General features: G+C 51.1%; 2 protein-coding genes across 4 annotated transcripts in view; both read right to left on the bottom strand.

Moving 5' to 3' along the window:
- The window catches only part of LOC311511142 (ETS domain-containing protein Elk-4-like), an 87,694-nt gene that overhangs the window by 27,691 nt on the left and 43,604 nt on the right, over positions 1–16,399 (bottom strand). The window lies entirely within an intron of this gene.
- Positions 1,942–12,753, bottom strand: LOC311510878 (Krueppel-like factor 15). 3 transcript variants are annotated; one of them, XM_084610942.1, is made up of 3 exons: positions 12,679–12,753; positions 7,071–8,155; positions 1,942–3,459 (listed from the first exon to the last, which is right to left on the bottom strand). In XM_084610942.1, the coding sequence occupies exons 2-3, from the start codon at positions 8,027–8,029 to the stop codon at positions 3,288–3,290; spliced, it is 1,131 nt and encodes a 376-aa protein (XP_084467068.1). In that variant the 5' UTR covers positions 8,030–8,155; positions 12,679–12,753; the 3' UTR covers positions 1,942–3,287. The 3 variants fall into 3 exon arrangements, with proteins under 3 accessions (XP_084467068.1, XP_084467069.1, XP_084467070.1); XM_084610943.1 differs by lacking the exon at positions 12,679–12,753 and adding an exon at positions 11,195–11,283; XM_084610944.1 differs by lacking the exon at positions 12,679–12,753 and adding an exon at positions 10,619–10,704.

Raw genomic sequence — 16,399 nt, 5'->3', positions numbered from 1 at the left:
TTATTAGTACCCTTGTGGCTCCCACAGCTACTTCTTTGCCTAGAAAAATGTTTAGCACTCTCAAAGCCCTCGTCTCCCAAGCACTGTACAACTAGTACTATTTCCACAGTACAAATGGGGAAACTGAGGCACAGATTTCCCTGACTTGCCTAACAGCAGAGTCTCAACATCAGAGCCAGGATTGGAAACCATGAATCCCAACTCCCAGAGCCATGCTTATACTGGGATAAAAAGAAATCAAAGGTATCAGTTGGTGACACTAGTGTACTTCAACAAAAGGAAAGACAGAAGAGTCCCACTCCTCATCCCCCGTCACTGTACAGGGATATCCTTTGTTCACTGAGGAGCATTACAGTATGAAGGTTAATACCTGACAGTAGCAGAGAAAAGAGGTAATTACAGAAGTGCCAGCAAACTTTCCAAGCCATTTATTAAAAGCACCCCCTAAGGAGACAGGTAAGACAAATATTTCACAACAAATTTGTGCCCAAGGCATTTGATGAAAGGAAATGCACGCCCTCCCCACCCTAGTCAAGTTCTCTTTGGTAGGAGCCACATGGCAGGTCAGCCATACTGAAAGTCTCTATTGCCCTGCTCTCCCCATTCCACACCCAGCCCAATGGCCACCCGGGGGACTCCATGCTGGGGACAAGAGTGGAGCATACAAATTCCACTTAGCAAATAAAAGATCGGAGAACTGAACTGTGGCCCAGATACTGCTAACTAGCCCCTCTTTGCCCACAGTCCCACAGCACTGGATTCACAAACTACAGTTGGCCTTTGTATTCTGAAGGCCAAGAGGGGAAAGCAGGTGGGGCAGATTCAAAAGGAACAGACTGTGCTGTAAAATGGTTTGGGGCCAGGTTAGAACAGCGAAAGGGACTGAAAGAAGAGCAAGACTGGCATGAATCATGCTGGCAGGGGGCCTGAAAAAGGTGCCCTGAAGGAAAGAGGGTATGAATTGAATAACCAGCTAGACCAAAAACCCCAACGAAACAAAACAAAAATAGATTCTCACATACCTGTCTCTGGCTCAGAATTAAAACTTCATTACTGCATGCATTGAACTTGGGGAGTTCTTTTTGGCTTCTGGTCACATCAATCCAGGGCAGGGTGGAGGAGCACTGGGAAAGTTACACAGAGAAGCACACTGGCTTCCCCAAGGCTACTACAAAGCACAGAATTCTAGCCAAGCACCTCGTTAGAACCTGCATCAGGCTGCAGCTTTAAATATTCCCATTTAGGCACACTGGAGAGGGACCCAGCTGAAGCAGAGTTTACTCCTCAATTATTCCCCCCCCCCCATCCAGTTATAAACTAGGGGTGAGCCTGAACAAGATCTTCAGAGCCAGACCTCCTGGAGCTTTGGGGAAAGGTCAGCTCTGGATTCCAATACTGCAGCTCCACCCATTTCTGTCATAACCCCCTCCCCCTACAGATTAGGAAACCGGGCAATGCAGGTGTTGCAGACTCGGTTTCTTACACATTTCAGCTCTCTGGAAAGCCAACCCAAGATCAATTAGCCTTGGTTAGTTCAAGCTGTAGCTCTTGCAGCTGGGTAACATACAAGTCAATTTCCCGCTCCACCATTTCTGGAAATTTGCCAAAGGCCTTTGTTCAGCTGCTGGCATGCTTTTTAGATAAAGAACCAACCCCCAACCCTCATTTTTAGCAGTATTTCTTCTTTGGGGAAGCAGTAGTGCTCCTTCGAGTGGTCACACTTGAGGAATACTTTCCGCTTAGAGGAAACAATTCCCTACTTACATAATTACTTGCATTGTAAACTGTTTGGGACAAGGACTGCCTCTGTTCTGTTTGGACAGTGCCTTGCACAATGTGCCCCTGGAGGACCAGAGAGGCCGACAGCTTCAGTCACTACGGGATGCCCGGACACACTATTCTACTGTCCCATTAACAGGCTAGTCGGGCTGCTGTTAGAAGTATGTTACAGGCACTTTAATACAAAAAAGGACTATTGAACAGATTATTACAAAGGTAATTGTGGGGTTTTTTGACAGCAGAGTTGTAACTATAAAGCTGGGAACAGATGCCAACAGCAATGACAGACAAACCCTTTGGTAAGATGCTGTGAAGACCTGCCCACTGTTTTTAAGAGTCCCTGTACCTGCAGCTGTTCCCTGCCCTTTCCAGCCTCAGGGCTGGGTGCAATGCCCGCAGAGGCAGCTGTTGGAGCAAGGTGTCACCAATGCTGGGCCTGTGGGCCACACTAGCAACCTGCAAGAAGCCTGAGAGCTGCATGTGATTTGTACACAATTTGATTTGTGTGATTTGAACAGAATGCAGACACCCTGATCTTTGACACGGAGGGGCAGCCTGCAGACTTCAGGAGCCAGCAGGCCATGCTCCGGCTCCACCTCAGCAGAACATGGTGGGGGGTAGCTTGCACTTTAGGATTCCACAAGCAGCTAGCAGGCTCCTTGCTCTTTTGTTAGTGGAACCAGACAAAGCAAGGACATGCGCAAGGACCCAGCTAAGCTTTTGCCACATATGACTGAAGACACAGTAAGTGCATCAGCATCACCTTCTCAGGGACATCTTGGGAGTTTACCCTGGCTCTGTACATGATTAACGAAGAATATTTAACAGAGAAGGACATCAGCCTTGTCAATCCTGCAGACATCAGTGATGAGCAGCACACACTGGGAGGATGGGGGGCGGGGGGTAAGAGATCAGAGACAGGGACAGATCAAGAGGCAGTCCGTTTCCATACCCTCTGTACAATCTGTAAGCGATTGTAAGCATCTCTCCAGCCAAGACTCCAAGCACAGGTCTTCATTGGCTCAGGCAGGATCCCTTTTGGCTTTCCCCCCAAGATGGCTGCCCATGGACGGCTGGGACACTGGTCTGACTTGCTGCGTGTATATCCTCCCTGCTATGGGGGCTGCAAGTCAGGATACTGACTAAGAAAGAAGTGCTATTAACCAGTTAGCTCCCACTCATATCAGGTAGATAGTACAGTGACAGAAGCATTCGAATTACCTAAACAGACGACACCCATTCACTCACCGAAGCCCTTTGGTGAGGCCATCCTCCCACACATGGCCCTAATTAGCTCAGGTGCCCATCATGTGACTTTACAAGTGGCACAGTAGTAGAAGAGACAAGTCCTGACCATAAGGCACCCATGAGTAGAGGTAGACTTGGGATTTTCTCCAGTTTGTACAAAAAAATTTTTTCCCCTCTGAACAAAAAAACCACCCCCGTGTGTTCTCACTATCCAGCTCTGCTGGATTGCACCCCAGTTCCACAAGGCAGGGAGGAAAGGGTTAGCGGCTGCCGCTGCCTTGAGCTGTCCGGCTGCGCTGGCCCCTGTGGATCTTCATGTGTTTGGATAAGTGGTCACTGCGGGCAAACTTCTTTTCACAGGTCAGACACTGGTAGGGCTTGACGCCGGAGTGGGAGCGCTTGTGGCGAGAGAGCTCATCCGAGCGGGGAAACCTGCCGGGAGAAGGGAAGTACGTTGGGTTCTTTTGGCTGCACATTTACTACTAGCTAACCTAGGAGAGGATCGCCATTCCCTGAGGCTACCAGGGCCAAACCGGAACAGAGCAGAGGAGGGTTGTGGGGATTAGGAAGGGGTAAGAAGGAAGGCCTAGGGGGTAGAACTGAGACTCAGGACACCTGGGGTCAAGTCCCATCTCTGCCACAGACTCTCTGTGTGACCTTGGGCAAGTCCCTTAGTCTCGAATGGTATGCCCACACCAGAAACCCTGCAGTGGCACAGCTGTAGTGTAGACACTTATTACAGCGACGGGGTTCTTCTGTTGCTACAGTAAATCTACCTCTCCATAAGGCATCAACTGCATTGACGGAAGAACTCTTCCACTGACCTAGTGGTGCCTACACTGGGACTTAGGTCAGCTTAAATCCATCACACAGGGCATGCAATTTTTCACAGCCCTGAACGATATAGTTAAGCCAACCTAACTTTGTAGCACAGACCAGCCCTCAGCATCCCATCTATAAAATGTGGATTATACACCCCTGTGAGGGAACTGGTGAGTGAGAGATGCTTGAATACTACAGTGACGAGGATCAGGTAAGCACCTGGAGAGACAGAAGTAGCACACACCAAAGGGGTCGAATGAAAACATCTTCTTGGCCAAAGTAATACTTGGCATTTGCTCAGCGCTTTCCACCTACGAGCTCTGCAGACATGAATGAAACTGCAGCTCCCTTGTGAAATACAACCCCCATAAAGGCACAGGGGTGAGTGCAGCTTGCCTGAAGTCCATGTACTTACTACAGGTTTCCCAGTTCCTCCTTTCACAACCACAGCACGTACCTGGCATTTCCCCCTTTTGCTATAAACACATACTGGGCCAAGTGATCCCTGGTGTAATTTCAACCACTGATGTGGGTGGATTGGCACCAGAGATGAATTTGGACAGTTGTCTCAATTTTGTGGCTGGGAACAAGGCCACAGCAACAGCAAGAATTTCATCCCAGTTAGAATGGGCTGACCTGTGTCTGCTCTCCTCCCAGACTGGGCTAATTAGAAATAACCCCAGACTCAACACCAAGTGTTTCTGAAGAAATGCCCACACTCAGCCGTCCCCATGGCAGGGGACTAGGATGCTTCCCTCGGTCAGACTGTTCCCAGCCAGGAGCCTTGGAAGGCGGGGAAAGCTGAAGAACAGATATGGCGGCACCTGCCCGTCAGCTCAGGAAAATGCTGCCTACCATCTAATACAGCCAGGCTGATTTCTCCCTGCTCCAGGAAGCCCCCCACCCCCCCCCCCTCCCACACTTCTGTCCCTCAGTGCTTTGTTACAGTGACACACCCCGTGGGGCATGGGAGTGTGGAGCTGAACCCGCTCTCCCCTCAAAGAGCCTGGAAACCCCTGGGGACTGGATGGACCCAGGGACTGGGAATGGGGTACACTGCTTTGCACCTCTAGGTCACCACTTCAGAGCCAGCCCAGGGCAGCAGTGACCAAAAGCCAGTCCTTACCCTCTGGCAGCAGTTCAGTGGCCAGGCTGATTTTAGCAGTCTCACTACAGTTCCCTGTGGCCACACCATCAAGCCTCCCCTACAACTGGCCCCAGTTACCCCCTTGCTGGAAGTCTTGGCTGTGAGGTTGAATGGAGCCAGGGACAATGAGCTGCCCTCAGGCTTGGAGGCAGTCGCTCCAGGGCAGGGTCGCGGCTCAGTGCTATGGGGACACTTGCTCTGTAAACGAAGGACTCTGGGGCTGTCAGGCCAGTCTCTTTCATAAAGGTTCTTCTCCTCACCCATGGCACAGGCTCAGAGCACTCTTTCCCAGCAGCGAGTCCCAGCCCTGAATTAGCGGGACCACTTCCAGGAGCTCACTCTGCATTACCACTCAATCCCTGGCTTCCCAATAAAGAGCAGCGTTGGTTCGTCTGATGGGGGACACTGGCTCCCCCCCTAAACTGTGACATGAGTTCATTTCTCAAACGATCAACAGCCAGCAACTTCCCATCACTATCAGCCTGTGCGCTACATTCCAATCCAGGGACAGACATCTGCTCCTTGGACCAGTTTAAACAGTGAACTCCAGGTGTGAAGGCTACGTACACCAATTTCACAGTTCTAGGCTCAAAGTTTCCATCCTGCAGCATGTTACTGAAAAATCCAGATACTCGCATGGCCCTCTTCCACTATGGTACCTGGACAGATCCATCTACTTAGCTCCTTAATTCCACAGATGAAATAGATCAGCTTAACCTCTCAAGAAAGCTCTTTAAGTGCATTCAAATCCCCACCCAATTTCTCCAGCACCCTCTTTCTTCCACCCTAAACTGGGCACACAGAAATCCAAATCCTCAGGCACCATCAGCACTAAGGTTTGCTGCAGAACTGGACTTGCACAAGCTTGGGTTTGGCAGCATCTGCATTACAAAGCCTCAGAACTGATGCGATATCACTGTGATGCTTCATGTTTACAACTATAACTGGAGAACGCCCACAAGGAGCGGATCCACTCCCTGTTCTAGCTCTGAGAAGCTCACACATATGGTAGAAGCGTTAGACAAAAGGGTTTTTCCATATGGCTGAAACATACTAAAAGAATGTGGAGTGAGAAACACTGGCTTATTTTCTAGCCTAGCCATGAGCAGCAAATTAATCAGGAGGTTTTTTGTTTTTGTTTTTTTAAAACCGTGTGTGATTTGATTGACAAGTTCCTAAGGGAAGCAATGGGCAATCCAATAGATGAGACATTTATAAGTGGACAAATTATAGGAAGCAAGTTCTGGAAACAACCCTGCACTGGCCAGGGAATAGACTAGGAGTAACATTTTCAAACACACCTGAGTGATTTAGGAGCCAAACCATTTAAATCACTTTCAATGGGACTTAGGTGTTTTTGAAAGTTTAACCTAAATGTCCTGACAGGTCTTTCTATCCCAGCCCTCCTCAAAGCTCTGCTTTCTAGAATTTACTGTAAAAACTGAATCACACAAGGGCAGCTTACTTCTAGTTAAAACTCTCCTGCTGCTTTAAAAGTTACGATCTCAGTTAAACCAGTCAGCATATGAACAGCTTGGGGAAGCCACGGCCTGACAATTTACACTTGGAAGTCTTGGATTTGCGAGTCCAGGACCCAGTGCCAGAAAACACTGCTAGAGTGAAGAGACGGTGAGGTTTTAGAATCAGCTCTCTCAAGAGCGTTAGAGCTAGCAGAGGATGTTGCATACCTTTGAAGAGCAGACAATGCCAGCTATTTAAAGGGACAAGACAACTGCTGAGTCAATCATCTTGCAAATGCACAGGAAGCTGCAAGAGGGTAAGCAGAATTGTGTGATTTTCAAAAAGAGGTCACGATCTGCCAGGGCCAGACAGGACAGATTTCCAAGAGCTCAGCACCCACAGCCCTAAGCATGCTGGATGCTGAGCTCTTCTGAAAACCTAATCCCAACTGTGGGTTCCGAGCACTTGAGAAAAGCAGGCCCTACCAGACTGGCGCTAGTCCTTATAAACGCATGCACAGGCCAGATCCTGCAGGAGGCAGTCAATGGCTTGGCTGCCTGGCAGCCAGTGGAAAGGCAACCTTAGCGCCAGGCTGCCGCGCTTACACACCCACCTCCAGCCGCAGTTGGGCCAGGTGCAGGTGTAGGGCTTCTCTCCAGTGTGGCGCCGGAAGTGTGCTTTGAGGTGGGAGCTCTTGGTGTACATCTTGCTGCACCCAGGGTGTGGGCACTTGTGGACCCGGATGACAGAAGGGGAGGCCTTCTGGAACTTGGGGCCAGCCTCAACCCCCCTCACATTCCCTAGCGCCACTGGCCTCAGAGCGAGGGGCAGGGGGGCTATTTTGACGTACTTTTGGTCCAAGACAGTCACGGGGGGCTGGGCAGCCTGAGGGACAAAGGTCAGGCTTTGTCCCTGCACGCTGACCAGCAACTGGGCCACCCTGATGCCGTCCACAGCGCTCTGCGGTGGGGGGCTCCCACTGTTCACTTGGACGGGCTGGATCTGTAGGATAATAGGGATGCTCCCAACACCCACTGTCAGGCCCGCAGCACCGGCTGCCTCCGCGGCCTTGGCAGAGCTCAACGCACCCCCTTCCAGAGCCACCCTGGGCGTAGGCTGCTCCCCAGGGCTCCCCAGGTTGATCTCCGACTTGATCTCCAGCTTCCCTCTGACGGGCTGTTTCTCGCTCAACTCATCCTTGAAGAGCTCCATCTTCTCCTTCAGGAACTCCTCAATCTCCTCAAGGGTGGGGGTGAAATCTCTGGAGAGGTCGGTGCAGAAGTCGGGCAGTTTCAGATGAGCCTCATAGAGGGTGGCTTGGGATTTCTCGCCTTCTTTCTTTACCTTGGACACCAGGAGGCGGGCGTCTTGCGAAGGGTAGCTGTCATGGCAAAGGAGAAGGCTGGAGCCATCCGGAGGGTCGGATGCTCCTGCATCGCAGTCTCCCGGCAGAACAGCAGACGGCATCTTTGTCTTACCAGCATCGGCGTTGCTGTCTAGCCAAGAGGCGCCAGCTGGGAGGGCCAGGGGGTCTGAAGCAGGGAGCAACTTGCTGCAATTGAGAGAGACCATTTGTTGACTAGCGTCCCTTCTGCACGGAAAGATGTTAAACTGACTGGGTAGGAAGCCAGTGTAACAATTCAGCTGGGCAGCAGTACAGCTGGTAGTCCTGATATTGAGGGGACAGCGTTAGCCCACCTGCAAAGGAGCGACACCAAGGAGATTATTTACGAGTGCAAACACCTAGGAACAATTTGATTACACACAAGTCACTGTTGGGTTTGGTTTTGTTTTTAAATTGCTCTGTTGCTCAAACACACATCCCAGTTATTTCTACCTAAGTGGTCTGCAGAGAACCAGACTGTCACCTGATGTAGGCTTTTTTCCTTGTTTCCATAATTTGCATTAGCAGTCACCTTCACATGCATGAAACACTTTCCTGATATCGCTCTTCTGTTTCAACAATCACTGCAGTTGCCAGGCGGATGGTATGCAATAGCACATGGGATGGGAAGTGGTTTGCTTAGGCCTGACTAGGAGGGGAGGTGATTCAGGAGATAAAATCTAAGATAATTAAAAAGGAGCAAGGAGAGAGTTTAAGAGAGAAAGGAAGCCCATGCTAGAGCCATTTGTGAGCTCTTAGTCTTCTCCCCCCCGCCCCCCCCCCGTGAGTAAGCAAATGCATGGGATTCCTTCAGAGCTGTCCAAACCAGTTGGGCCAGTCCTTGCTAGTGCCATCTCCCCAGATTCCTTACGGTCAGGAAGGGCAGATTCTGAGGAGCTTTCCAGTTTCAGCAAGCCCTGCCTTAAAAATAAAAAAAGCACCTGACTTAGTTCATGATCTGCCAAGGGCAAAATGTAGGACAAAAACCCTAAAATTGCTCAAGGCCTTTCGCAACACGGTTCTGTCCTTGGCATGACTTTGCATCTCCTGCCTGGACAATTCACAATGAACAGAAGCCAGAAGGTGCATGTGAGGCAAGAGGTGGCATTGGGCCATATCTGTCTCACCCCATCTTCAGATCCCTACACTGGGCTTCCAGCTTTCCTCCCACATGTAGGTGAAGATGAGGAGTTTGAACTTAAAGGCTCTACACAGCCCCAACTCTGCCTATAGCTCTGCTCCCCTTTCATCCTCCCCCCCAACCCCCTTCCCTCCCCCTCGTCTCAATCCCGATATTTGCCTCTCCATCCCTCCTCAGATCTACTCCTTTCAGGCTGCTGGCTACATTTACAACAGCCTCCCCCTCTCCACACACCATGCACCTTCCTTAACCTCCTTCCACTCTCCCCTCAAAAGGCAGTTCTTCCCTGAAACCTGCCAGCACTGCTCTCCTTGGGGAGATGGCAGGGACCAGTTTGCACAGTCTGGGTGAGCTGACTCTTGTTCTTGAGCTCTCCACTAATGAGAAAGACAGCTAAGAAGCATAGTCACAGGAGGGACCCTGTGACTATTAGAACCAGCCATTAGAACACTAGTCTGGGACTCAGAAGGCCCGAGTTCAATTCCCTGCTCTGCCAGACTCTCTGTGAGATCTTGGACAAGTCATTTAGTCTCTCTGTGTCTCACTTCCCCTTAGCAGGGCCCTACTTCACAGGGATGTTGTGAGGAAAACATTAAGAAAGTCATAAGATGCTCAGATCAATGGGGCCAAGTAAGTACTTAAGACAGACACGCTCCAGATTTGCCAGGGGTCAATGACAGCATCTTGCCTACTGGAAGCATTTTTTAGATTTTGCAGGTTTAACTAAAATTCACAGTATCAATCTACATGGACGACAACATTCAAGAGTTAACAGACACGTCATGTGTAAAAAAACCTAAGCCAGCTTTCACGGAAGCGTATCGCTGGACTAGGTTAGCTCTTTAGACATTAGTTTGGGTTTCTACAGCACCTTTTGTTTGCAGTGTTGTTGTAGCCATGTCGGTCCCAGGAGATTAGAGAGAAAACACGGGTGAGGTAATATCTTTCATTGAACCAACTTCTGCTGGGGAGAGAGACAAGCTCTTCAGGAAGAGCTCTGTGTAGCTGAAAGCTCGTCTCTCTCACCAACAGAAGTAGTCCAATAAAAGATATTCCCTCCCCCACCTTGTCTCTCTACAGCACCTTTTGTTATGGGAGGATCTAAAAGCATTTTGAGTCTCCCAGCGACCCTGGGAAGTAGGTAAATATGCTGAATTCACAGATAGGCAGCCAAGGCACAAAGAGGTAAAGTGATTTGCCGAAGGTCACACAACAGGCAAGAGCTGGGAACAGAACCCAGAAGTCCTCACTTCCAACCTCCTGCGCTAATCAGTACAGCGCATTCCTGCTCCTTGTTTTTAAAATATCAAAATGGCAAATGACTGTATCAACTCTTTGGGGGCAAGGACTGTAATTTACTAGGTTTGAACAGGGTCCAGAGCACTGGGACCTCTGAGCTACTGCAAAATAAAATGATAAATAATTATGATACTAAGGCATTTGCACCATCATCATCCGTGACCAGATACCATAGAAACAGCAGATACAGAAATGCCCACAGATATAATAGTCAAGGGCTAGTGAGCATGCACAGGCATTAGCATGCAAAAGCAGCTCTACAAAAATGAGAACAAGGAGATAACTGCTCCCAACTGAATCCCAGGTAGAATGGGTCCACAAAACGGATTAGACTTACTTGAGGCGAAGGAAAAAGACAACTGAAATATGGGACTGCGACTCAGATCTGGATTCTATCCCTGGCTCAGCCACGCACGTCCTGTGCGATCTTGCAAGCCACTTTACTCTCTGCACCTCAGTGACTTCTGACAAATCACTTCTCTCTCTGTCTCAGTCTGCCTGTCTGCGAAAGGGGGCTAATAAAACTGCCCTACCTCACAAGGAGTTACAAGGCTGAGGAGTGCTTTGTAAAGTGCTTCCAGACCCTTGGATGAGAGGTGGGGTATTGCTAGCAGCAAAGCACAGGCTGGGTGCCACATGGATCTCTGGTGATTGCCATGAGCTGGAGTCTCACATGACTTATTAAATGCATCCGATGAAGTGATCTGTAGCTCATGAAAGCTCATGCTCAAATAAATGTGTTCGTCTCTAAGGTGCCACAAGTCCGCCTTTCCTTTTCACGTGGCTTAGTGGCCGGCTCCATATGCTGCCCGCAGTTCACAAGGACAGGGGCCGCAAAGGAAGCATGCACAAGCCACACTGCAAGCATGCACGCTGCAACACTAAATGGCCCTAATGCCATTTCCCGGCTTACCATGCAACTTCCCTGCTTCCTCTAGCCACCATCATTCATGGCAAGGGGCGGTCCCTCCCTCCGGGCACGCCTGAATGGCCAGATCTTCTGTCAACCGGCTGGTCTGGGCGCCCCCCCCTGCAAGCCGAGGGCGCCCGGACTGAGTTCCACTCCGGAATGCCTCCCCACGTGACGCCAAGCACACAGCAGCCATTCAGCTGGGAAACGCCAGGGCTTCAGCCTGTCAATCCCGGGGAGCCTTCAAAGCCCAGCCCGGGGGTCTCTGCACGAGCACCCTCGGCCTGCACCGGCCCCACAAAACCCAACTCCCCTCCCCGCGCCCTGAGAAGCGCTTTCATCAGCCTGCCCGCGGCAGAGCCCCGGGTATTCCCCTGCCGGAGCCTCTCCCCAGCCAGCCGGCCCCGTGTGAACGCGGCCGGCCCGCCGGCATCCCCCGCCCGGCTCCCATTCCCCCCCCCCCCCCGAGCACAGGGCGTGCGGGAACAGCCCCCGCGGGGCAGAGAGTCACACACGTGGCGGCTCCGTTTCTCCACCCTCTGCTCCCAGCGGAGGCGGGGGCTTTTCCCCAGGGTCTAATGGGGTGGCCCTGCCTCCCGGCTCCCTGGCTGCATGGGGGGGCGGCCCTGCCTCCCGGCTCCCTGGCTGCATGGGGGGGGGGCGGCCCTGCCTCCCGGCTCCCTGGCTGCATGGGGGGGGGCGGCCCTGCCTCCCGGCTCCCTGGCTGCATGGGGGGGGGGCGGCCCTGCCTCCCGGCTCCCTGGCTGCATGGGGGGGGGGCGGCCCTGCCTCCCGGCTCCCTGGCTGCATGGGGGGGGGGGCGGCCCTGCCTCCCGGCTCCCTGGCTGCATGGGGGGGGGGCGGCCCTGCCTCCCGGCTCCCTGGCTGCATGGGGGGGGGGGCGGCCCTGCCTCCCGGCTCCCTGGCTGCATGGGGGGGGGGGCGGCCCTGCCTCCCGGCTCCCTGGCTGCATGGGGGGGGGGGGCGGCCCTGCCTCCCGGCTCCCTGGCTGCATGGGGGGGGGGGGCGGCCCTGCCTCCCGGCTCCCTGGCTGCATGGGGGGGGGGGCGGCCCTGCCTCCCGGCTGCATGGGGGGGGGCCCTGCCTCCCGGCTCCCTGGCTGCATGGGGGGGGGGCCCTGCCTCCCGGCTCCCTGGCTGCATTGTGGGGGGGGGCCTGCCTCCCGGCTCCCTGGCTGCATTGTGGGGGGGGGGGGGAGAGAGAAGACCACAGACAAGTAGCCGAGGATCACTGGAGCCCGCCCACTCCTCCGGCGGGGGGGGAACGACAGGGAATTTAGGGGAGCTAAATATTCTTCTTTAAACCACCGCGCTGGAAGAAGTGAAAACATCCGCAACCCCCTTCCCCTCCCAAACCGGGCATCCGCCCTGCCCCGGGAACCCCCTGGCAGCTCAGAACCGCCCCCCCCCCCGCGCTCCTTTTCTGCCCCCGCAGCGACGCCCCCTTCCCGGCTGCGCGCCTCTTACCAGCCCGCTGCCCCCTTCCATGCGGGCACCGCCAGCTCCGCTCGCTCACATGACGCGGGGAAGCTCCAGCCGGAGCCGGAGCCGCCGCCCCGCCCCGCCGAGGGCTCGGCTCGCTCCCCGCCGCCCCATTGGTGCGCGGCCGCTGGGGCTCGCCTGGCCCGCAGCCGGAGGGAGCCGCCTCTGGGCTGAGCCCCGCTCGCTGCAGCTGGCGGGGGGGGGAGGCGTGTTTCTCGAGGGGTATTTCATAAAAATAGGACCATTGAGGGGTCATCACTCATGGGGGTTGGGGGGGGGGTGACTCGAATAACTAATAATCGCGTTTCATAATTCAGGGCTGCAGAACAATCCCCCCAGCAGCCACGAGGTGAGGATTAATTCACAATTCAGAGATAATAGTGAATAACCAGCGGTGAATCCTAATTAGAGGCTGAAGCAATGCCACCATAACTAAAGGACAAGAGTGAAGAGGTTAATTAAGGAATACTGGTTATTTAAGGATAATAATATGGTCCTTAAGTACTGGTCCTTTATCCGCCATTAAGGGGCAGTGAAAGGCCAGGTTTGCAAAGGCATGTAGGCACCTAAAGGTGCTGATCAGCATGTGGTGTCATTTTCAAAAGCACCTGCAGTGCCTAACATGGACTTTAAATGCCACTGGGCACCTAGCTGCCCTTTTAGGCACCTCAAATACCTTTAAAAATCTAGCTCCAGGTGTGTGGGACAAAGGCTGTTCCAGGGAGTCACAATGCCTAAGTCCCCAGGTCCAGGTAGGGGAGGGCCTCCATAGGCTAGCCCCCCGTGGTCGTTTTATTGTTTGAACAGAAGTCCTTAAGGACAGGCTCAATCACTAGGGACACTGGGATCCAGGCTCCACCAGTCCAGAATAATTATAAGATATAATAATCGATTAATAACATTCTTCATGCAGGCATGTGGGGGATGCACAGATTCCATCACATTTGACATTTCTGGAGCATCCTCCATCAAAGCACTGACCATACGATCCTCTGCACGGGAGCCGTTTTGTACACCTGCTAGGACTTGACTTGAGAAAGGAATTCCTCCTGCTTCGCACTCCAAAGAGGCCTTAAATCAGACAGAGACATTAGCAACAGGCAAAGCTGGGAATTCAAGTGAAGGGGGGAAAATACTAGAGCCTGATTTAAGGGGAGATATTCAAAGGCCTAGCCTTAAGCGTAGTGACTTTCGGTGGGAGGACGGCACCTAACTACCATCTGTGCCCACAAGTGTAATGACTCGTTAAAGTAACACAGTGAATTAGTGGCAGAGCAGGTCCTAGCACCAAAGAGTCCAGATTGCTCTTCCCCTCTATTTACACTGCCTGTAGACTGTGGGGCTGGGCTTGTTGCAGAGGCTATTGTTTCCCTCAGTCCCTTCTCATGGGACTCCTTGTCTTGTCACTTATTTTCACTCTAAGGCCCAGAACTTCAAAGATGATTGATTTTGATGGAAGTTAGGAGCCTAAATACCTTTGAGGATCTGGACCTAACTCCCTTTTTTCTAAAAAGGAAATGTCCCATGTGGGGAATTTAAAAAAACCCATCTGGATATGACACAATGGTTTTGAAACCCTCTGCGAAGTGTCCATATGCAGAAGCAAGGGTCATATCCAGGTCTACAAATTTGTTGCAGTGGACTCCTGCCTAGTCTTCAGCTAACCTTTTCTCTTGCCATCCAACAGCTCACATGTTCCTCAACACACCCTCATGAAACCTTCATCCTTTCTTCTCTTCGTGGCATGGCCGAGCATGTTCTCTCCTGGAAGCTCACAATACTGTGTTGACTTGTATCCTGGTTTATCAGATCACCAGCTTGGTCCTCCTGAGGCGATACTGCTTTTATTCCTCCTGCAGTTTACCACCCTGTTCCATTTCCTCCCTTAATTTATGCTGGGAATAGCCCAGGTTTCTCCAGAAGTTAAATATCATGTTCTAGCAGGTAGGAACAGTTAATGACTCCTGAATAAATGGATTTTGAAAGAGTCTTTCATTTCAGTCGCACTTTGCTGGCAGGACAAGCTGCACGAGTGCTGCCAGGGTGTAAAAGAGACAGAGTTTGCAGGTCTCTGGCAGAGGTAGGTACGGTTTTCTCAAGAATGGTGTTTTGGGTTTGAGCCTGTGTCCATTCCAGACACTGGGAAGCACTTCTCTATCTCACTTCTCTATCTCACTTCTTTCTCTCCCTCCTTTGTCACATGGGTTCCACACCTGCACTTCTCATAGGTTCAGTCTGTGCTTTCCACCTCCCGTGTATGGCAATTGATTTTGTATTTGGTGAAGGCTTTGCACATTTCACTGCCGTGAGATAACCCACGAGCAGGATCATTTTGTGAAAGGAGCTGTAGCAGTCTAGCTTGTTGTTTCAAATTTGTGGTTCCCTTTGTGTTGTCGCTGTGGTTCTAATGCTATGAGCCTTTCTTGGTTGTTTGCTCTGCTGCTCAGGCTGTTAGATTTGTTGACACATGGGGGCGATCATATACGTGACGATCAAGCTTTCATTTTGATTTATTTTTTTCTTCAGTGCCTTGATTTTACCTGAATCATTGTAACGATTTGCTGACAAATCTGGGCCCTGAACTTCACTTCTTTACAACAGAGAGGGTTGAATTATATTGTCAGATAGTTTAATTGGATAGTTTTATCAATCTACATGGAGGGTTTCAAAAGAGCCTGAAGATAGTTGGCATCCAACCCCTATTCAATTTTAAATGACCATAGGTGTCTTTGACAAATTAGTGTTTTCTTTACAGCACCAAGATCACAGAGCTATTTCTTGGGACGGGTTATGCTGGTGCCGGTCAGGCATTGCAATATTAGTTTATTGAGGATGCTGCAGAATAGTTGCTCATGTTGTTTGAGGCCATCTCTGCTTCTGTGTATTAATGAGTCCAGCTGGTCATACTCCAGCAACGTGTCTAGACTGGAAGGTTAAGTTAAATAATTTCAGAAGGGCTCCCTGCACACATTCAGTGCTGCATTTCAGTACTTGGTTTAATACAGTGGTTCTTGGCCGGGGTGCACGTACCCCTGAGGGTACACAGAGGTTTTCCAGGGGGTACATCAAAGTATCTAGGTATTTGCTTAGTTGTACAACAGGCTACATAAAAAGCCCCATGAAGTCAGTACAAACTACATTTTCATACAGACACTGACTTGCTTATACTGGTCTATATATGATACACTGAAGTGTCAGTGCAATATTTACATTCCAACTGATTTCTTTTATAAATATAGAGTAAAAATGAGAAAGTCAGCAATGTTTCAGTACTAGTGTGCTGTGATACTGTATTTTAATGTCTGATTTTGTAAGCAAGTAATTTTTAAGTGAAGTGAAACTTGGGGGCAAATCAGACTCCTGAAAGGGGTACAGTAGTCTGGAAAGGTTGAGAGCCACTGCTTTAATATATTTATTATCTGAGCTACATGTTTCCCTGAACTGAGGTTTTTCTTTAGGTCTTGCGTTGTCCCAATGTGTCTAGAGAAGGCTGGTCATTTTTTAAAGTGTCTTCCAGGGTAATTGCTTTTTAAGGGTCTGTCTCGTTCTTGAGTCATTTTCCCACCTAGTAGATTCCTTTGGTTACGTCTCAGAAATGTTTTGCCCCAGTTCTCTCAGCTGGATGGCTTGGCTAACAAAGCCAATCTTTGTACTGGTTTGAATGTTGCCATGGTGTGCTACAAGGAACTGGAATCGAGCCCACCTT

Source organism: Lepidochelys olivacea (assembly GCF_965140295.1).
Source record: "Lepidochelys olivacea isolate rLepOli2 genome assembly, chromosome: 21".
NCBI lineage: Eukaryota > Metazoa > Chordata > Testudines > Cheloniidae > Lepidochelys > Lepidochelys olivacea.
This window is presented reverse-complemented; position numbering and strand designations above follow the sequence as displayed.